Source organism: Pecten maximus, chromosome 19 (genome assembly GCF_902652985.1).
Source record: "Pecten maximus chromosome 19, xPecMax1.1, whole genome shotgun sequence".
Classification (NCBI taxonomy): domain Eukaryota; kingdom Metazoa; phylum Mollusca; class Bivalvia; order Pectinida; family Pectinidae; genus Pecten; species Pecten maximus.
This window is the reverse complement of record NC_047033.1, coordinates 18,065,613-18,089,153: the sequence shown is the minus strand read 5'-3', so window position 1 is coordinate 18,089,153 and position 23,541 is coordinate 18,065,613. Positions and strand designations below refer to the sequence as shown.

Below are 23,541 nucleotides of genomic sequence, written 5' to 3'. Positions count from 1 at the left end.
TTGCATCCGAGCCATCCCATGTACATATGCTGGAAATCGAAAATTGCCCTATGGATATATTTTACATTGAGAAAAGGCAAAGGACATTTATTTGTATAAACCCAGGTATATCTTGGCCAAATATTAGTATCCAGTTGCTTTAAGATTTTTAGAGGTTGAAAGTTATAAAAAGACAGATGGACAGGGACAACATCTCCTTCACAATATAATCACACTGTGAGCTATGAGGGTTGATTGGTAAGTTGTGAGCCTCATATTGAAGGAGGTACTCAAGGATGTTCTTTTTAAGTCCTACTATATAGGGCCATGTACCCAAGGACTGGTCTCATCCAGTAAGTTTATATCAACGAGGTAGGACTCGAAAGTAAACAAGACAAGCAGCTTTTGCAAAATGGACAAACTCGGGTAGGGTTAGGGTGAAAAGTCTGTCATTACCATGGTTGCCATTCATGATTGTGCCTTTAAATTGATTGAGCATCCGCCTTATTCACCTGATCTCGCTCCATCAGCCTTTCATCTATTTCCAAAACTGAAAACAGCTATTTCAGGCACCCTAACATGCAGTGGATAACTTTCTGATCAGCCAAGAACAGGAGTTCTATAAAAGTGGCATTGGGGCCCTTAAACACTGCTGACCAAAGTGTATAGATACTGAAGGGGATTATGTTGAAAAAGAATACAATCTGTCCGGCAAAATTCAAATCCTTCAATATGAGGCTCACAACTTATCAATCAGCCCTCGTATACCATAAGCATTTGCTTCTGGTTAGTATTTATGGAAAAAAACATATTAGCCCCTACTCTTACTATATCAACGTTGTTTAATCAATATGATTGATGCATCTGACCTATGCTGTTCATATGTAGTTTTCATCAGATGTAAAATCCTTCCAATGTATTTTCTACAGAAGGACCTTGGCTATCAGTCGTCATGTCAGAAAATAACACATAACACAGATAACAGATAAATATTTATTGACATAATCTGACATGGGTTTAATATAAAGGGTAGCATGTAACATTTACATTGATGTATTTATACATATTAAACAACACAATTTTAATTATCCCAATTGGCCGACAGGTTGTTCCATAATCACTCAAGTCAAGGAGCACTAATATGAATCTAAAAACATGAACAATAAATAAATTTCACTGAGAATTAATCAATAGGTAGTTTCCTTCCTAAATAGACATGCTTGGCAAAATCTTGCATATATCTATTGCAGCTCATTGGAATTTCATTTCACTATCCTGCTATATTAAAGTAAAACCCTGACATTAGTCATTGTGTTCATGTGTCGTCCTCCTGTACACCATAAATTGTCAAATCAAAAGAAAACCAGTTATCTCCATCATATTAATATCAATTTAATTCTATCAGTGGTACCATATTTATCCAGCAATAAGGTCAGGAAGCCAACACATAGTATCTGAGTAGGGAGTATGGCTTTATATTAACAGCCTGTGAAATTACTTTCCTTTGTATTTTTTATTGAACTGTATAAGAAAGGGGTGGGCTTGTAACTAGGCATGGCTGTATCGCCTGGTAATATAACTATTAATATAACTATATGCCTTAACATTTTTGAAAACAAAGTAGATATCCCGGATAGAAATGTGTCCTCAGTTTTGACTTCAATGTCACGCAAGGAATCTATAATCAGTCTGTAAGCTGTCTCAAAATCTTTTCATCAAAACTCTCTGTTCTCATCTGAAAATAACAAAAATAAACTTTGAATTTTATCTGTTTTGATACTTAGTAATATGGTACACTTAAGGTGAAGGTCACAGGCTATAACACACTAGAGGCGAAGATTACAGACAACTGTAAACACAAGGTGAAGGTCACAGGCTACAGAATACACAAGGTGAAAGTCACAGACCATAATACACTACAGGCTAAGGTCAGAGTATAGAATACAAAACATGAAGGTCACAGACCATGATACACTTAAAGTAAAGGTAACAGATTATAGTACACTAGAGGTGAAGGTTACATACTACAGAAAACGAAAGGTGAAGGTCACAGACTACAGAGAACAAAAGGTGAAGGTCACAGACTTCAGAGAACAAAAGGTGAAGGTCACAGACTATAGACTACTCACCACTCTGTTTAAGGATTTTTCCAGACCAGGTCGACTCTAACCCCTTCAGGAACTTTTCAAATATTCTAAGATATTCTCCCATTGATGTTTTCTTGTAATCTGTGAGAGAAAAACATTATCATACTTATCCTTTTCTGTAGCTAAATTCAAATTTCAATCAAAAGTTAATATACTCTAACTTTATACTACATGCGGTTTCAAATAATTTGCTATTCTGCTATTAGCCATCCAGTAAGCTATGGATATAGAACATCTATACAGAGGACTATCTATTAAAGTGTACCCTGAACGAAAAATTCTATTTAAATATGTTATTGGTATTGATTAATAAACAAGAATGCAGAAAACCGCATCAAAATCGGCCGACCCATTACCGAGTAATTGCGATTATTCTCGAAAACACACCTGAAGCCCAAAACCGAATACCTCGTTTTGGTGACCTCTGACCTGTGACATTACAGGTTGAACACGATCGGAGCCGCCATATAGGAAATATATAGAAACAAACGTGAACACGTGCCTGCAATTAATGCGAATTAGACAACAAAAATGAAAGTGCTGAATAAACGCTCTGAGTTATATTTGTGAATTAGTTAATAACAAGTGCTACCGAAACCAGGGACATATAATTTTCTTTTTAAACGGGCCATATATAACATGTAGCATCTCACTAATTTTCTCTCATAACGAGCCATATACAACATGTAACATCTTACTAATTTTCTATTATAACGGGCCAAATACAACGTGTATCATCTTATTTATTTTCTATCATAACAGGTCGTATATAACATGTATATTTAAATATTTTTATTTTTTATTTTAACGGGTCGTTGTAACATGTACAATGTATGACATTTGAATAACGGGCCGTTTATAACGACTTACATCATATAGCCTTTACTATGAGGGCATGACCGGTTTGTTACATACAAATGTACCAGTATTATTTTCGGTTATAATACTTCTAGTAATACAAGTTTAAAATGCAATTCATACAAGATGTGAAATAAATGCTAATCATTTTGATTTTTTATTAGCCAAAACAGCAATGATACCGTTATTTGTGATTTTTGGGTAATTGTCCGCAATTGATAAAACGTGTCCATGAAAGATCAGTAATTCCCAGACAAGATTCATAGAGTAAATTTTCAACATCATGGGTATATATATGAATGAGGTAACTTAAGTTAATAATTCTATAGGCAAACCTTTGAGATATGATTTTTTTCGTTTGTAAGGAAAACGAAACTCACTGAATTCCAAAAATAATGTGTTTGATTTCAACAACTTGAAAATGTATTCCCTATAGTATAAACGCAATTCTTAATAAAATTCAAGCTCAATTTATGTACAACCTGTAAAAGCATGGCTTCGGAACTTTTTTGAAGTGCACAGAAACCAAACGCGTGAACTCACAAGCAATTATCGGCGTGTGCCGATTAGAACACCAGAACTCACAGACACCTGTGGTGCAGTGACAGGTGTGACGAGCCTGTGGACCGTAATTTCACACCTGGTAATTGTTCAGCGGTATACTAACCCATTCAAATCTTTTAAAAGTCCCTTTTTAAGTGAAGATATGACTTACGACATGAATGGAAAGCAAAACCACAAGGATCTCGATCACTTCATAATAATGACACAATTAAAACAAGAGGCCCATGGGGCCTGCATCGCTCACCTGGTTGGATTAGGCCAAATGTCAAAATGATGTTCATATTCAATTTGTTTTATTTGTAAATCTCTAACAATGCCATATATGGTTATAGTGTGGTAATCCGAACTGCTTTAAAGATTAATGAAGTCCAGACTCTCTAAGGTCTGAAAGACCTCAAGAATTGCTTTTAGAACATGCATTCATCACTTTATGACTAGTAGCGATTCAAAGGAATTTCCTCTATTTCACCTATTGGGCCCCGCCCCTTTGGCCCGTCGGGGGTCATAGTCACCATTTATGCAAAATCTATTCCCCTTCCCCCAAGGATGTTTCTGACCAAATTGGGTTCAAATCCATTCATAACTTTATGACAAGTAGCGATTTAAAGGAATTACCTCTATTTCCCCTATTGGGCCCCGCCCTTTTGGCCCCTCGGGGGTCAGAGTCACCATTTATGCAAAATCTCTTCCCCTTCCCCCAAGGATGTTTTTGACCAAATTGGTTTCAAATTCATTCATAGCTTTAATGACTAGTAGCGATTTAAAGGAATTACCTCTATTTCCCCTATTGTGCCTGCCCCTTTGGCCCCTTTGGAGTCAGAGTCATCATGCATGCAAAATCTGTTCCCCTTCTGCCAAGGATGTTTCTGACCTAATTGGGTTGAAATCCATTCATAACTCTATGACTAGTAGCGATTTAAAGGAATTACCTCTATTTCCCCTATTGGGCCCCGCCCTTTTGACCCCTTTGGGGTCAGAACCACCATTTATGCAAAATCTGTTCCCCTTCCCCCAAGGATGTTTCTGACCAAATTTGGTTCAAATCCATTCATAACTTTATGACTAGTAGCGATTAAAAGGTATTACCTCTATTTCCCCTATTGGGTCCCGCCCCTTTGGCCCCTCGGGTGTCAGTCACCATTTATGCAAAATCTGTTCCCCTTCCCCCAAGAATGTTCCTGACCAAATTTGGTTCAAATCAATTCATAACTTTATGACAAGTAGTGATTTAAAGGAATTACCTCTATTTCCCCTATTGGGTCCCGCCCTTTTGGCCCCTCGGGGGTCAGAGTCACCATTTATGCAAAATCTATTCCCCTTCTGCCAAGGATGTTTCTGACCTAATTGGGTTCAAATCCATTCATAACTTTATGACAAGTAGCGATTTAAAGGAATTACCTCTATTTCCCCTATTGAGCCCCGCCCCTTTGGCCCCTCGGGGGTCAGATTCACCATTTACGCAAAATCTGTTCCCCTTCCCCCAAGAATGTTCCTGACCAAATTTGGTTCAAATCCATTCATAACTTTATGACAAGTAGCGATTTAAAGGAATTACCTCTATTTCCCCTATTGGGCCCTGCCCTTTTGACCCCTTTGGGGTCAGAACCACCATTTATGCAAAATCTGTTTCCCTTCCCCCAAGGATGTTTCTGACCAAATTTGGTTCAAATCCATTCATAACTTTATGACAAGTAGCGATTTAAAGGAATTACCTCTATTTGCCCTATTGAGCCCCGCCCCTTTGGCCCCTCGGGGGTCAGATTCACCATTTACGCAAAATCTGTTCCCCTTCCCCCAAGAATGTTCCTGACCAAATTGGGTTCAAATCCATTCATAACTTTATGACAAGTAGCGATTTAAAGGAATTACCTCTATTTCACCTATTGGGCCCCGCCCTTTTGGCCCCTCGGGGGTCAGAGTCACCATTTAGGCAAAATCTGTTCCCCTTCTGCCAAGGATGTTTCTGACCTAATTGGGTTGAAATCCATTCATAACTTGATGACAAGTAGCGATTTAAAGGAATTACCTCTATTTCCCCTATTGGGCCCCGCCCTTTTGACCCCTTTGGGGTCAGAACCACTATTTATGCAAAATCTGTTCCCCTTCCCCCAAGGATGCTTCTGACCAAATTTGGTTCAAATCCATTCATAACTTTATGACAAGTAGCGATTTAAAGGAATTACCTCTATTTCCCCTATTGAGCCCCGCCCCTTTAGCCCCTCGGGGGTCAGAGTCACCATTTATGCAAAATCTGTTCCCCTTTCCCCACGAATGTTCCTGACCAAATTGGGTTCAAATCCATTCATAACTTTATGACAAGTAGCGATTTAAAGGAATTACCTCTATTTCTCCTATTGGGTCCCGCCCTTTTGGCCCCTCGGGGCTCAGAGTCACCATTTATGCAAAATCTGTTCCCCTTTTGCCAAGGATGTTTCTGACCTAATTGGGTTGAAATCCATTCATAAATTTATGACAAGTAGCGATTTAAAGGAATTACCTCTTTTTCCCCTATTGGGCCCTGCCCTTTTGGCCCCTCGGGGGTCAGAGTCACCATTTATGCAAAATCTGTTCCCCTTCTGCCAAGGATGTTTCTGACCAAATTTGGTAAAAATCCAATAAGAACTTTTTGACTAGTAGCGATTTGAAGCAAATGTTGACGGACGGACGGACGGACGGACGGACGACGGACGCCGCGCCATGACATAAGCTCACCGGACCTTCGGTCCAGGTGAGCTAAAAATAATAGCAAAAAATACATAAAATTTGAAAAAAAATCATACACGAAAATCATTGCGAGTTTATAAGTTTTAGTATTAATTATGATTAGTCACGATGAAATAAATTGTATCTTTTTTATCATAAAAAACGGAGCTAAAATGATGGTTTTAATAAGTACCTATGCTTTATACCTGTACATAAAGTATCAATTATATTATAATTGTTGCGAATCTCTTTTATATAATTTCACTGACAACGATCGTATATAAATTATATCTTTCTCAAGCATTTAATCGTCCTTAATCCCTGAGACCATGGCATGTAAAATAAGGGATAAAATCTGTATATGTAGAAGTTTGTTGTAGACTTCAACACTGGTATTCATACGGGAGAGAGATTTAGTCTATTGTAGATCATGATGATTATAATATATTACTTTCTAAGGGCAAATTTGTTGCAAATAAACTGGTTTAGGTTTGGGTGTATGGTTTAAACCTGGTTTTCAAAACGGTTTGTAAACTAAAACTGGTTTGCTCTTGAGAAACAAATGCGAAATTCTAGTTTTCAATATGGTGTCTTTGGGAGAAAAAGCTTCAGAGCAGTATTTGAAACGTTAATACCTCCTGAACGCACAAAAATTCCCCGAATCCCAAATTATGTTGAAGACATACTTCCACAATTCAATGCAATGACAAACACAAGGGAACACTGTCATACCAATGGGAAAACAATTATTAATATTTATAATTTATATTTTATTTGTCCAGTCAAATGACACTACAAGCCATAGCTGGCAAGTTTGGAGCACGTAGCGCACTTCAAAAGCACATTCTGCATGTTGACAACATTCGCCATCTTGTTTTCAGAAACGAAATCTTCCAAACCACAACCGGTGGTGGTTTGAATGGTTTAACAAGAGGCCCATGGGCCTTAACGGTCATCTGACAAACACTTACACTTACAGCAGGGACACACACCCCAATCCAGCATTATTACCATAAATTATTTATCGCAGCCAGTTATGTTTTAGATCAAATTTGGTTTTTATCCATTTAGCTTGTCCAGGAAGAGCAGCATCATAAAGCAAAATTTTAGCCAAGTTCCCATTTTTGGGGCATGCCCCTCTGTCCCAATGGGTCAGACAAGACTCATTTATATCAATTAGGATTGCCTTTCCCCAATGATGTTTCATACTAAATATGGTTGTAATCAATTCAGGCATTAAGGAGGAATTGCATTTTTAAGAAATGTTTAACCTAAGCGCTCCTTTTGCCCCATCTTTTTTTCCCCAGGGGTCAAACCTGTCTCATTAAAAATATGATTGCCGTCACCTTATGTTTCACATCAAATTTGGTTGTAATCCACCAAAAGGTTAGGGAGGATTAGGATTTAACAGCAAATATTCACCAAAGTTCCCCTTTTGGGGCCCTGCCCCTCAGGCCCCAGGGGTCACACTAGCCTCGTTTATATAAAATATGACCACCCTTCCCAAAGGATGTTTCATACCATATTTCGTATTAATCCACCCAAGGGTTAGAGAGAAGTAGGATTTATAGCAACAATTCACCAAAGTTCCCCTTTTGGGGCCCCGCCCCTCTGGCCCTAGGGGTCAAACCAGCCTCATTTATATAAAATATGACCACCCTCCTCCAATGATGTTTCACACCAAATTTGGTAATAATTCACTATGGGTGTTAGGAGGAGTAGGATTTTATAGCAAAATTTCATCAAAGTTCCCCTTTTGGGGCCCCGCCCCTCTGGCCCCAGGGGCCACACCAGCCTCATTTATATGAAATATGACCACCCTCCACCAATGATGTTTCACACAATATCTGGTTGAAATCCACCAAAGGGTTAAGGACGAGTAGGATTTTATAGCAAAATTTCATCAAAGTTCCCTTTTTTGGGCCCGTCACTCTGGCCCCAGGGCTCACACCAGCCTCATTTATATAAAATATGACCACCCTCCCCCAATGATGTTTCACAACATATCTGGTTGAAATCTACTAAAGGGTTAAGGAGGAGTAGGATTTTATAGCAAAATTTCATCAAAGTTCCCCATTTGGGGCCCCGCCCCTCAGGCCCTAGTGGTCACACCAGCCTCATTTATATAAAATATGACCGCCCTCCCCAAATGATGTTTCACAACATATCTGGTTGAAATCCACTAAAGGGTTAAGGAGGAGTAGGATTTTATAGCAAAATTTCATCAAAGTTCCCCTTTTGGGGCCCCGCCCCTCAGGCCCCAGGGGTCACACCAACTTCATTTATATAAAATATGACCGCCCTCCCCCAATGATGTTTCACACCAAATTTAGTTGTAATCCACCCAAGGGTAAAGGAGGAGTAGGATTTTATAGCAATATTCACCTAAGTTCCCTTTTTGGGGCCCCGCCCTTCTGGCCCCAGGGGTCAGACCAGCCTCATTTATATAAAATATGATTGCCCTCCCCCAATGATGCTTCAAACCAAATTTGGAAGTAATCCATCCAAGCGTTAAGGAGGAGTAGCGTTTTGAAAGAAAAAGTTTACGGACGGCGCACGGCGGACGGCGGACGGCGCACGGCGGACGACGACGGACGAAGCACGATGACTATAGGTCATCCTGACCCTTTGGGTCAGATGACCTAATAAACTAGTTTAGGTTTATCAGAAACAAATGAATGAACCGGTTTCAGTTTAAATGTGGTTTGAAACTGCTTTACTCAACAAATGGAAAGTTTACAGAACCGGTTCGAAACTAAAACTGGTTTTAGGAGAACAAATTCGCCCTAAATTAAGTGTCCTTCATGACTAGAAGCGGGTTTTGTATAGAATATAACGAATGAATTTACTGTACGTGCGTATCGTCTTTTCTCACAAACCAGAGTATCCAGAACTGTTGTATTGTTGGTATGTTTATTTGAATATTAATTTGCGAATGAAATGGCACATTATTTTATTTTAAAATGTTGATGCTCTGTTCCTTTCTTTGGTAATGAGTAAGAAATGGTAAACACATAACTAATATACATTTATTGGTGATTGACCGATTATTACACCAGTCTGTGTTATCCAAGCGGTCATTTTCAGAGTCAATTTCACTATTTTTTTATTTTTTTTTTAAACATAAACTTATATTGTTGGATTCCGACTTCTTGTCCGCAATATTCGCCAAATTCAACAACCTCAAATCTCATGTCCAGATCGTATTCAGACATGTTTGTGCTGCTACTGTTCACACTGTCCTCTATGCTACTGGCCACCATAACAGTCACTCCGTTCAACCTGTGACGTCATAGACTGAAGAGTTCCAAATCAGCGTGACTGACCGATACGCTGATTAGCAGTCGACCGACAGGTGCAAATCGCGTACTTCGATGTGTATATCTCGGCACTCGGCCAACCGATTTTGATGCGGTTTGCGATATTCTTCTTTGGTGGTTACAAAGAATAACATATTTGATTATCGTTTTTCGTTCAGGGTACACTTTAAGCTAGACATCAATTGTAAAGCGAGTAATTGAGATTTCAACATCAATGATAGGATATAATTGGTTAGTGTGAACTGATTGACTGTTTGGTTACATAATTCTTAAAAATATTACTCCCCCCCCCCCCCCCCCCTTTTTTTTAATCATCTTGGGATTGAAGAGGCCTATTTCCTCCTCAGCTTCCCCTTAGCGGAATTCACTGCCATTTTGATTCTATACTAGTTTTACTCTGAATAGTTTCATATCTATCTTTTATCATAACATTTCAACATAACAATCTTGTTGATGAACAGTTAACATTTATATTTTTTGCAATTAATTATGTTTAAATAGCATAATTGGTAAGAAGTTAAGAGTAAAGTGACGTAGAATTCTCGTTATCTCTAATAATCAATGTTGACATCTCATGATCGATTGTTAGAAACTGGTTGCCTTTAGATATCAATTAAGATCAATCATTTGGACAACACCAAATGAAATCTGACTTAATTGGACATTATTTCCCGTTACATGTACAGAGTAACCTGTCAGAACTGATTATCAACTGAAACATCATGCACCAAGTACCTGTGTCTTAACAGCTGAATATCAAGTTCTGTTAATATGTACATAGAAATGCTGCATCAAGATTTACAGCCTCTAATGTAATATGATAGCTTACCTTTCATTTTCTTCCCTGAATCATCAGTGCTTGTTGTGGAAGTCTGGTTTAACTCGTCCAATATCTGACTACAAGGTAACACATAACTTGGTCAGCAAATTTAGAACCTAACACATTTTTCGGCATAACCGTATACTATTCTTTTGGCCCCGTGATATGATGCGACAGGTGGCGTTACTGGTCAAGATGAAGTATGTGATTGGTCAATGTAGCGGTGAATGCAAAATGCAGATATACAGTTAAAAAAGAATCATTGTTAAGATTGAATGCAAGATGAATAAGTGGATGTATCTTTTCAAATGACACATTAAGACAATTATATTCCTGATTCAAATGCAGTCTTATAATCACCAAAAATGATTCAAACTGATATGATTTTGTTATCCGTGCTGAAACGCATTAGTTCGTTACTTTATTTCACCAGCAGTTTTACATTATAATCACCAGCATTAAAACTATTTAAAGCTGTTTATCTTTTTTTAAAGATATTTCTTGTTAGAATATATATATACAATTCAATTTCATTGTGGCAGAGTTATTGAGACCCTTACATCTTGTATATTACCCAAGTTTAGGAATAAAGTGAGTTTCAAAGCTAGGTATGAAGTTTGGCATCCTGTCACTGTGGACTATGAGTTTCTGGTTTTATAATGATTTCTAACAGTCAGGGACAAGAGACTTGACATGTATTCAGAAAGATTTAGAAACTTTTACCTGATCGTGGGGACGGCCATTGGATCAAAATCATCCACCTGTTCAACGTCTATAGGTACACAGACTCGACCTGAAATCACAAACCATTCAATCCTGATTTGTCATTTACACCAAAGGGCCAGGGGCAATAGCCCAGCAATTTTGATATGAAAACCATACAAGCCTTTTACTGTTTTCATAGTTACTGTTAGTCATTAGCAGGTCAAAACAAGAGACAGAAATACATGATTCAGTCTTTTGATACAAGTATAAAATTATGTTAAGGCTGTAGTGCAACACTTGTAAATTAGTACCTGTTTTAGGGTGTATGCAGAAAGGACTTTTGAGGAGATGGTTGACCCCCTTACTGACATTGACGTCCAGGCGTGGGTAGCAGTACTGTAACATAATCTCCTCCACGATGTGGTGTGAAGCTTTAAAGGACCCCTGTCACACATAAAACCAAGCTATTATACATACAAATCAATACAGAAGGCATATACTGATCCACAGTGCATGAATGTAGTTTTTTTCTGAAGATTAATTATAGCAAACCTGAAAGAATTTCCATGAATATGTACGTGCCACAATTAAATGGGTCAAAATGCATTTCATATAAATCAATATGAGCCTTCTTTCAATTCCAAGCTCTATCTCCTCTTTACCATAACTCGGTATAGAAAATAAAATGTTAGTTATGAATCATTATTTCCCTCAATCCCCCCCCCTCCCCCTAATAGCAACTAGGCAGTACAAACCTTGGACACACAGTCTTTTTCTCTCTTCTCAATAATTGCCCACCAGTTGCTGGAGTTACTTCCCTTGTTGAAGTCTTCCTCTAATGTTGATCTGAGCAGTACTCATTGTTAAGGCTAACAACATGCATAGTTACCATAGCAATACTCAGTCACACAGTGTTAAGATATCGAGGTATCTCCAAAGCAACCATTCAGACATACCAGGAGCTTTACTTTATCATGACAGGAACAGGTGGAGAAAATAAATTTACTGTCAAAAACTAGAACACTGACACGTCAGAAAGGGCCCCGCTATGTGTCTGACCCTTCAGGGTAAATGTAATAATTATTGTCAGTGTTTTTCCTGCCTATATAACTGGGTGCGCCAAACGACCCCATTCTCAATGCGTTTTAGCCTGATTTTTTCCCAAAATCAGCTCGAAAATTCCAAATAACATTTGTATGACGACTTTTCACAATCAATGAAAAAATTCCCAGTTTCGTTTTTAGGAATACACTGGGCACTGTACAATTGGTTAGCAATGTGTGTATTTGGGTGTAATTTACAGTTTGCGCTCAAATTTTCCCAATTTGGCATATTGAAGTTTTCCCAAAATACCCAGGAAAAACACTGTAATATTGTAATATATTGACATGAAACTATTAGATATATGTTTTTGATTAACCTTTGCTATTGTTTCATTAATGTTAGCATTAATAGGGCCACTGACAATACTGCTTATTATTATTGCATGGAAAAGCTAGCTAAAAGAATTCTACAAGCATTACACATTTCAAATTTGTTTCAAATCTAATATCAAGGAGCACACAAACTGATATAAACTCAATGCAGTTATTCTAATAAGGTAAACTTGAGAGGGTTTTCTGAAAAACAAAACATACCAAATGTGAAGAAAAGGGGAGAAAAAAAGGATTTTTTAAAATATTTTAATAATGTCCTTTTTTTGTCATTTGAGGTATAAGAAATCCAAACCAGTACTTTTTTCACCTTTTTTTGTTTTAAAACTTTTTATATTTAGACCCAATCAACTTCAAAATTTGGTCGCTTGACACCAACTTACCTTCATAATGTCATAACAAAATCTTTAATACCATTTAAAAAATGTCAATCCGACCTTAACATATGACCCATTGACTTTGAACTTTGGTCAGTTGATATCTTGTTTGATTGTGACCAACTTAAGATTTACCATTTAAAAAATGTCAATCCGACCTTAACATATGACCCATTGACTTTGAACTTTGGTCAGTTGATATCTTGTTTGATTGTGACCAACTTTGCATAAGTCATAAATTATGCTAATGGAAGACTGTAATAGTATTGTATATGTATGTGTGTATTGTGGTTTTATGTCAATATGTAAAATGTTACATCGAAAATCGGCTTCCCTCAATACCTGTATGTACCAATTTTCTCCGCAATCAAATAATATCAAAATTTCTACCAATCAGAAGCCTCTGTTTCATTCCAATGACAACACAGGTTTTGGAAAGGTGAACCATTGTTCCCTCAAAACCCCTATATACCAATTCTCTCACCAAAATCAAACAATAACTAAATTTTGACCAATCAGAAACCTCCATTTGTTACCATGGCAACAGACGGTTTCATAAGTGGTACCATTGTGTTTGGCTTCCCTAAATACCACTATGTACCAATTTTCACCGAAATCGAACAATATCGAAATTTCAACCAATCAGAAACCTCCATTTGTTACCATGGCAACAGACGATTTTGTAAGTGGTACCATTGTGTTTGGCTTCCCTAAATACCACTATGTACCAATTTTCACCGAAATCCTCCAACTCTTGTCAATAATTTGGCGCAAAAGAAAAAAACGGACAGACAGACAACCTGATTACTATAGGGCACCGCATCTTTGATGCGTGGCCCTAATAAACAATTCTGCAATCTGCTATAACTAATGTTTCAAATTTATATAAAAGCATATCAAAAACAAGATCATTCATTGATAAGAAAATGTCAAAATTGTTTTGACTGCTAAAATCCAAAAGGGTCGATTACCTGGCATTTTGAAGCCGACCCAGGATGACCTTGACCGTTGACCTTTGAACTTGTGACCTTGAACTATGAGTTTGATCATTCTGTCAGTTAACTCTTGGTTTATTTCTTGACAACTTTGCATAATCGAATAGTGAACAGTTAAAAACAACAAAGATCCAGTATTTTCATGTTAATGTTAAAATCCAATATGGCCGCCTAACAGCCATTTTGAATCCGATTTGCATGAAATACTACACATCTGATCTAGGATGCATGAGGAATCATCAGTTCCAATTTGATACAAATCCTTCAATCATTTTTGTGCAGAAGAAAAAAAAGCGGACAGACGGACGGACGGACGGACAGACAGACGGACGGACGGACGGACAACCTGATTACTATAAGGCACCCGCATCTCTCGATGCGGGGCCCTAACAATAATTTTGATTATTATGGAGTAACTGGTGGCTGTATTTAACTAATAGTAGACTTAAATACAGACAATGCTAAAGCTTCGTTTCATCAGTGAAGTAATATCTTTTGAATTTATCTTCATTTTAACTGGGAGTTCACAGTATAAATTTATATACCTTTGCATGAAAACAACAATCCCCCCTATTCAAGTATTGAAAAATAAAAGATATTTTAATCTATAAATCTCCAGTAATATGTTCTATCCAAAGCACAATACAACATATACCAAAGGATATCTTCATCTGGTACAAGAGCTAACACTTTCTTCTGTTTTTCCTCATCACCCAGGAAGTCCTGTTTCTTGATAGCATAGTCATGAAAGCTTTGTCGTACAACGTCTATAGACTGTCTGATGGAGGGATGGACAGGCTCATCCAAGGACACCTTCCTTGTCTGTTGTTCACCTCCCTTCAACAAAATTGTGTCTCATAACATGCAGATTTTGAGTATATGCCTACTTTTAAACCAATGAAACAAAATTGGTATTTTTACATAAAGTTTATAGTTGCTTTCTGACAGGAATCAGGAGTTGTAAGTCTAGACATGGATAATTTATCACTGTTTCAAAAATATCAAAATACCAAAAAGGTTGCTCTACTTCAATATGATACTATTTGAAATATTTCGTTATGACAGTTTTTGTTTTAAGCAATAATTCCATATCTGTTAACAACCCACTCATATCCAAATTCAATAAAAAAGGCTAAAGGGGCCTGCATCACTCACCTAGATAACTCAGAGCAATGATCTAAATGTATTACCTCTATTTCCCTTATTGGGTCCCACCCCTCCTGTCACAGTGGGATCAGATGGAAAGTCATCATTTATGCAAGTTTGTTCCACTTTTCCAAGGATGCTTCTGGTCAAATGTGGTCAAAATCAGTTCAGTCCATTATGACTAGTTGCAATCTTAACCACTTAGCTATGTTTCCCCTCTTAGGCCATGCCCTTCCTGCCCCAGGTGGACCAGAGTAACCCTATATGCAAACTTTGTTTTCCCATTGCCCAGAAGGTGCTAATCTGACCAAATTTGATTAAGATCCATTCAGTAGCTTATGACTAGAAGCAATTTAAAGGAATTATCTCTCTGTCCCCTAAGCCCCGTCCTTCCTTCCCCAAGGTGATAATTCATGCCAAATTTGTTTTAATGTACAGAAAGATGCCCTGACCAAATTTTTATCAAAATCCATTCAGTCCTTCAAGACAAGTAGCGCTCATTAGTTGACATGTGACAGACACTGCACCATGGCATTAGATTGGACTATCCAGTTAAAAAGAAAAATACTAGCAAATTCTACGTCATTGTACTACTGCAATAAGCCCATTCCTTAATTGAGTCAACATGTTAAAGTTGGGATTATTGAAGAATATATCCAATACCTTTACAACACTTAAATATTCTGCTATGGCTGTGCGACCCTGAGCTGAAAGTTTCCTGGCAACCTCATCACAAACCCAGCAATGGACACCACGACGTCCAGAATACACCCACAGTATGTGTTTAAAACCAAAATCATCTGAGAAAAAAAACAAAAATTTCTGTAACAATGGACAGAATTCAAATTTTGGATTAAAATGGTTGGGATTCTGCTAATGTACAAATTTTAGCGATATTCTTATTTCAACTTTTTTCACTGCAGAAGCATTGTGCTAAATTATGACAGTGTTATTCACATTATCTATGTGCCATGTCTACAGAAAATATCAGAATGAGCTCAATCTTCATTTGGCTAATTTGTTATAATTTGGATATGTGTAAAAATCTGAAAGTGCACCAAAATCAAAACATTTACAGTAGCTTGTAAGAGTGGCTGACTTACAGTTAATGAAGTATTGAAAATGAATGACTTTTCTACTCTGAATCCTGTGTGGCTGTGATACATACCTCGTAAAGCTCGGTCAATTATCTTTATCGCTATCTGCATGAGAGGCCAACACCGACCGCATATGCCAGCCCCTCTGTAAAACAAATTCACTCAGGTTATACGTCTTCTGTGTGGTAATATATATAGAGGATATTGAATGGTTTCCCGTTAAATATAACATATATTTCACGAGTATGACAGAATATCGATATTTTCACGAGTGAAAAATATTGAATATTCTGTCATACGAGTGGAATATATAGTTTATATTTACCGGGAAACAATTCAATTTTCTTTTTATTGCATTTCATATACTTAAAAACAAAATTGAAAACATCGAAAAATTGATAGTCAAAAAGTGCAGGAATCAGTAATGACGTCACCTCTTTGTGACGTTACTCCACGCCAACTTGACGACGCCATTTTGAAAGGACTGATCAACGTAATTTGAGCGTTTTCTGCTGTTATAGAAGCTGTGCATGAATAGCTAACGTCAAGTGAGTATTTTGTCAAAAACTAGTCTGAAAATTTCAGAAATACAGCAAAATAACCAATTTATCTATCTCCGCTTCGGTTGGAAAAATCAAACGAGGTGAATACAAAGGTCCGCTCTGATTGGTCAAAAACAGAAAACTTATATTTTCACTACAAAACTTATATTTTCACTGCAAACCTTATATTTTCACTGCAAAATCTTATATTTTCACTGCTCATCGCTGCAGTGAAAATATAAGTTTTATTAGTTTGATAAATTTCTGTATTTCACTGGCAAAAATGCAATAAAGATATATTAAAACTGGACACATTTTCATTTGCTGGAGTTTAATGACCTTGTGAGTAACCAGTATACCCCAATATGAATATTAGTATATTATTACACATGTATATGATAGGGTTGGTTGGTTTATATTTACATCATCAGAAAAAGAGCTGATGCTTATAAGCCAGCGTGACAGGGTGTTCCCTGACACAGGTTTCATGCGACTTATACACAGAAAATCATAAAAGACTCCAAATTAAACCTTTGCATCATTGGGATACATTGTAATTAAAAAATTCTGCCATACAATGAAGAAATAACAGTTGATTTCAATTGACAGCATTGTTATACCGTATAGCAGGAAGTTTTAGCGGGGCTTTAATTTGGCGGGTCCATATATAGATTGCCAAAATTTTAACTCCGCCAATTAAAAAGATGCGAAAATTTCAATTTTGCCAATAGTTTCTGTACCGATCGTCATTTACCTTTGATAACTACAGAGAGTAACGAGTGATACATAACGTTGGTTGTTGTCTGGCAACTGTCGGCTAAAATGCCGATAGGTACATGCGAATAGCTAGTGAACAACTACTCACGATTCATGTATAGCAATACAAGTATGACATATACTGCATTATAACTAGTTTTTGTGAAAACAAAGCCATCTACCCATCTACCCATACCATTCAATGAACTGGTGTTAACACTTTACCTGTAGACTCATTGTTTAACTTACCTGTACGCATACACATCATACAATAGATGACCAAGGCGATATCATACGGTTGATTAAATTCTCTTTGTCTGTTGCTTGTACACATACTCATATAAACACTTATTTAGCAAATCTACGTGTATGTGTTTGTCTAAAGATTTTTGGTAATAGTTTTTGGTTTCGAGACAGAGGATCGATAATACACAACACACAAAAACATGGATGTATGGACATAACATAATTATCTATATATAACTGTAAGTAATATATCTGCTCGACGCCAAATTAAAACCCTTGATTTAAGGGAAATCGCTAATTTTTAACCCGCCAAAATTTAACTTTCAGTTTTCATGACCAAATCGCCAAATTTTATGACCCCTAAAATTTCCTGCTATACAGTACCTGATGACCATCTTGGATGCTGGTACTGCTTTACCATGATTTTTTCAATTTCAAAATATCATGGGACTCAAAAATTTCAAAATGAGACTCCCAACTTTACATTTGAGAGTCCCTGGGACACTGCATAACAATATTATAGAGAAAACCTTGGCATGATTTGTTTTGATGATGTATTATGAAAATATGTGTATAACATCATGTGTTTTATGACCAACCCATAATTGCTGTACTTTTGCTTAGTTGCATTGAAAGATGTTTATTTATTTAACAATGTTTACATCAATGAATGAGAGTGAACGCAACACAGAGTGCTCTAGTAATTAGACAAATTCTATTGATAAAAAAAAGTCCAAATAAATCTAGATCTGTGCATGTTGCCATTGATTCTTCCAATCATTTCAAAATCATGTAGGTGAATATTGATTTTTTCCCCGTCAAAGAATGAAAAGAAAATGATCAACTGGAAAACATCATTCTGCATAAAAACAATGAAAAATTAATGAACAGCATAAAATTGTATATCCCTAGTATACTGCACAGTAGTTCATGTCTATAACTACTTACGAACAGCATGAACGGACATCATCGTAGTCCGTCATGTCTATATCAAACACTAGCTCCTTCTCCTGTGCCTGGAATGCTGCAGCCTTCACCGTCTTGTGGTCCTTGGGCTAAAATACAATGTCGGACCATAACTTTAAATTATTGCATGCAAAACTACAAACTCCCAAGGGCCTTAACGGCCCTCTGACTTTTAAGACCCAAGTACTATTGTAGTATATTGTATACATAAGATAATGGTACTGTTGACCTTTGCATAGTTGCCATCTTTAATTTCTGACCAAACCAAACATAACCATATTTGGTCAGTATCATCTAAGGATCCTTACAGGCATGTTTGAGCTGAATCAATCCCATAAGTGGAACTTAAGAAGATTGAAATGTGTTTTTCAAGATGGTTTCCATGGTGGCCATCTTGGATTTTGGACCAACCCGAAAAATAACATTTCTTCAGAACATCTAGGGATCATCTTTTATTTGCAGGTTTGAGTTGAATCTCACTGGTGAAACATGAGAAGAATTTTGAAATGTGAAAAGTTTACAGACAAAGTCTGATGGCTATATGACCAATTTCAGAGAAATGGCAGAAAACAACGATCTTAGTTAATCAAGGGGCCATAACTCTATCAAATGATGTCTGGTGAAAGTGGCAATCAAACTTGACTGGGCCCTTAAAGCATTTTTAACCTTGTTACCAAGTTTGAAAAAAAATCCAATTAATACTTGTTGCAATTATATCTATTTCGCAGAAAAGAAGAGTGAAACATGGACAGGCCCAAACTACTATCCCTCGTTTTGGTGAAAGCAGTGGGTACTAAATGAATACTTTTGTAAAAGGAAGGACTCATGAAAAATATCCTACCCATGCTGGGGCTTTAACTAGCAACCTATCACTAGGCTAAAGGGAAATTCCCACTAGTCTGAGCTAGTAAAGTGACCTATACTCTCCACTTTAACACTACCCTTCCCTTCAAAATCTCTTCCCTCAAAGACAACCACAACCTTGGAAGCCTCGAGCTCTCAATCTCCTAGAAAGCTTATTACACTTTGAATACATTTTGGATAACGCTTGACTGCGCATATATAAAAATCTCCTGGGATTAAGAATTCAGATTAACTGAAGGACTAGGAGATATGGGTAGATGAACATAGTCCTTTGGATAAGGGGATATACGTATACCTACCCTGTGTGAAAAAATAGCACCAATATCAATTTTGTACGGACATCGCTTTTGTATCTCTTTTTCCATCTCCTGTTTGTCTGCAAACGACTGATAACGAATGTACACATCGTCTTTTAAGGTGAATGAAAATTCCCGATTTGTGAAATAACTTTTAGGGGCTGAAAAAGATAAGAAAATAAAATAGTACAAGATTAATTAAAGAAATAATGCTTGTGACAAATCAAAGGGCCAAAGGCCCTGAGAAACGTCAGGGTCTGTGGTCATATTATAAGAAATTTAAAATTGGATTTTTTAGTCAGACAGTTACATTTGTATCAGATGAAATGTCTTCATCTGGCCCTGGTATTTCTATTCTATATATATTCAAGAAAACATGTATAACATATATATCAGCTGACAACTTTACAATAGCTGAGTATAGTTCTTTCCCCATTTCTTTAATGCTTGTGGAAGATTATTGATATACTCCGAAATCAGTAAAGCTGCTTGTAAACTTTGAAAAAAAAAAAAATCAACTGAACGACAAATCGGTCTATTAACAGAAAATGTTGTTCAAGTAACTACAACTAAAGATAAAATCCAAGATGTACACAGCCAAAGTTTTTTTTTTATTTCATTTATACTATAAGATGTTAATAAGGCCTATACATCTATTTTATGACCACTAGTAACACATTTTAACTCCGATAGAAACTGCAGTCGCGTTGTCCGACGAGACATATCTAGTTTTGACACCAAAGCCAGTACATCGGTCACAACAAACAAACAACAAATAATAAACTTATTTAATAAAATTCTCACAAAAAACGGCAATGTAGTTTGTTACAACTTGCCCTATATTCCTGGTAATATTTCTTGCGTATTCTAGCGACATACAAATGAATATGAAACTGCGAACAGTCGTTGACATAACCGCCATTTTGGCCGACTAGTGATGAGTCACGTGACAGCTGAAGTTATCTCGTGGAATGCTCAAGTGCATTTGACTACGTAAATAGTGTTGGTTTTAGGCTTATATGAAATGTTCCTGCATATGAACTCAGGATGAACAGATGTGGATAGTTTCTCGGTGAATGCATGTAAATTTCCACGACAATCAAACTGATTTTTCTACTTTCGTTTTCAAAGCAGGATCGAGACAGAACTACGTAATCCTACGCTAACAAAATTGCATATACTGACGAGGAAAATGTTTAGGAAAATGTTTATATTTATACTCTAAAATAGTTTAGAACACCAAACATTCATATTTGATTTTAATGAATTTTCATGCGCAAAACAAACTGCACATATTTCACAAACAAATTCATAATATCTAAGGCCTCTCCTGTTCTATTCTAAACGTCCGTACAGGGCTACAACTTACAAGTCTACAGCCAACGGGTAACCAGGTACGGGTCAGGTTGTAAAGGCCGAGTACCCGGGGCAAAAAAATTGTACCCGTGACAGCCCTAGTAAATACCCATAAAGGTGGTATAGGGTCTCATGTGTTGAAGGAGGGAGGAATGTAGCGGAACTGGACTGGGATGAATGCCGGTGACCAGGTAGCTCAATTGGTAGAGCATCCAGCTAGTGTTCGGAGGTCCCGGGTTTCGAAGCCCGGTCTAGCTGCTTCATTTTCTTCTTCTCGTGTTACATTATTTGCGAGCTTGCCTACCCTTGTTTAAAGCATTGGGAGTATGCTTAGCAAGGGGATATTCAAACTTGTGGTCTTTGTTGGGGAAGACTTGAAAAAAAAGGAGGAAGGAGGAGTGTAGTGGAACTGGACTACGTCAATCATCAGCGACCAGGTAGCTCAGTGGTAGAGTGTCCGTCCAGATTTTGGAGGGTCCCGGGTTTGAACCCTTGTCTAGCTGCTACATTTTCTCCTACTTCTGTTGTATGACTGTGTTTAATTAGGATTATGATAGACAACTATACTAATTATAAGTTCTGAAGAGAAATTTCATGCCCATACCTATCACCGTTTTACCTAAAAGATTAGGTTATTGCACTTGGGAACTTGTGACCAGCACTTATTTGTGAAACAATTGATCTCAATAGTTACAGAACCAGACTGGGCTGAGCGCTAGTGGTAGCTCAAATAATCAGAATATCTCTAGATTTTGGAGTGTCTCTAGTTCGAGTCCCGGTCTGGTCGTTGCATTTTCTCCCGTTACATTTGACTCCAAACTAAATACCTACAGAGGTATATGTCCAGTTCTGCTACATATGAAATGTGTGTCTTCAGGGTCAGGACTTGATTGAAGGTCTTACCATGGCCACTTCACAACCGCTCGGGGAATCGAACCACCATGAATGGCAAGTGCGTTACCACTGCGCCCCCCCCCCCCGCATTTTTGCAGATAGGGAAATACTATTTTTTTAACGAAAAGGAACCCAGTTAAATGCTAATGTATTTACATAAGGAAGGGTTATCTTGAAGGAATCGAATGACAGGGGGAAGGGGGTGGGTGAGGAGCAGGTTTATTGTCTCGTATATCAGCTGATCCTTCATCGGTAAAACAACACTTGCTATGGACCCAGTCCAGTTCCGCTACAGCTACATGATTACCTCCTCCATAATTCAGCCAGCGAAAGTAAGGTCCGTATGGAAACAATTTCTTGTAGTACATCGGTAACAGATCCGGCAGTGAAGCTGGGTCATAGCTCGAGTCGGTTTTGTCACCCATTTTCACAACAAATTTGGCGCCAATAAACCGGAAGTTTATATATTTCTTACTCAAACTAATCATGGCGCCAAAACGTCACAAAATTCCGGATTGTCTCAGATAAATTATGCCCCCTAATTATGATATTGTAAATAATTACTCCATATCAGGATAGTACTGCTACTGTCACTGAATTAATTGGTTTGTTGGAATGATATTTAATTCAAGGGATACACAAGGAAAATGGCAAACAACAACACGCTACGCCATAACAAACCGATGATAAAAAGATCTAGCTGGTGCTAGTTATACTTACAGAGAAACCTACGTAGGGCTACTGGGTTTACTATCACGGAATACGGTATAATGTCAAAGTAATATACAAAAAAATGTACATGTTACGAACATAAAATAATCAGCACAGTTGTTAGATCAGCATATTTGCTTTGTAACATGGAGGAGGTACGGACAAAAGCCCCCCCGGACATTAGGCCCCCCGGACATTAGCCCCTAGGACAAAAGCCCCTCCGGACAAAAGCCCCTTCACACTAATCAAAAAGTGGACAAAAGCCCCTTCATAAAAAAAATGATATTTATTTTTTTAATGATTTTTAATTGCTACATATACATATGTCATCAGTGGCTTCGGCAAAAGCTCCTTCATAAAAAAAAATTATATTTATTTTTTTATGATTTCTAATTGCTGCATATACATAACATATGTCATCAGTGGCTTCGGCAATGTAAACAACCGGTTCCAACAACAACTACTTGAACTGTTACATAAACAATAAGCTGTTACACAGGTGTTTGGTAGGTTTTTCATTGATGTAGTGTTCTCCTGGAAAGAAATATATCATTAATGGCTTCATTGTTTCTTTGAATTTAATCATTCCTAAAATTAAACTTTTCTTATTACAACGCAGAGCAACATGTTTGGTTACTATAGGTACTTATTATATTATAATTTGAGACACTGCAAATAGGGATCAAATGTTTATCGTTTTGTAGGCATTTCTTTGATTATCAATATTTGCAGTATATTAATTAGGAAGTCAAAAATTGTGTAATCA

At 37.3% G+C, this 23,541-nt stretch overlaps 1 protein-coding gene across 1 annotated transcript; it reads right to left on the bottom strand.

Annotated features, from left to right (window-relative positions):
• Nucleotides 1-1,063: 1,063 nt before the first annotated feature.
• Nucleotides 1,064-22,539, bottom strand: LOC117317798 (DNA primase small subunit-like). Its single transcript, XM_033872732.1, has 12 exons — nucleotides 22,372-22,539; nucleotides 19,818-19,975; nucleotides 18,637-18,743; nucleotides 16,216-16,289; nucleotides 15,711-15,847; nucleotides 14,567-14,738; nucleotides 11,852-11,949; nucleotides 11,408-11,540; nucleotides 11,115-11,184; nucleotides 10,401-10,468; nucleotides 2,109-2,207; nucleotides 1,064-1,714 (listed from the first exon to the last, which is right to left on the bottom strand). The coding sequence occupies exons 1-12, from the start codon at nucleotides 22,487-22,489 to the stop codon at nucleotides 1,695-1,697; spliced, it is 1,254 nt and encodes a 417-aa protein (XP_033728623.1). The 5' UTR covers nucleotides 22,490-22,539; the 3' UTR covers nucleotides 1,064-1,694.
• Between the last annotated feature and the right edge of the window lie 1,002 nt (nucleotides 22,540-23,541).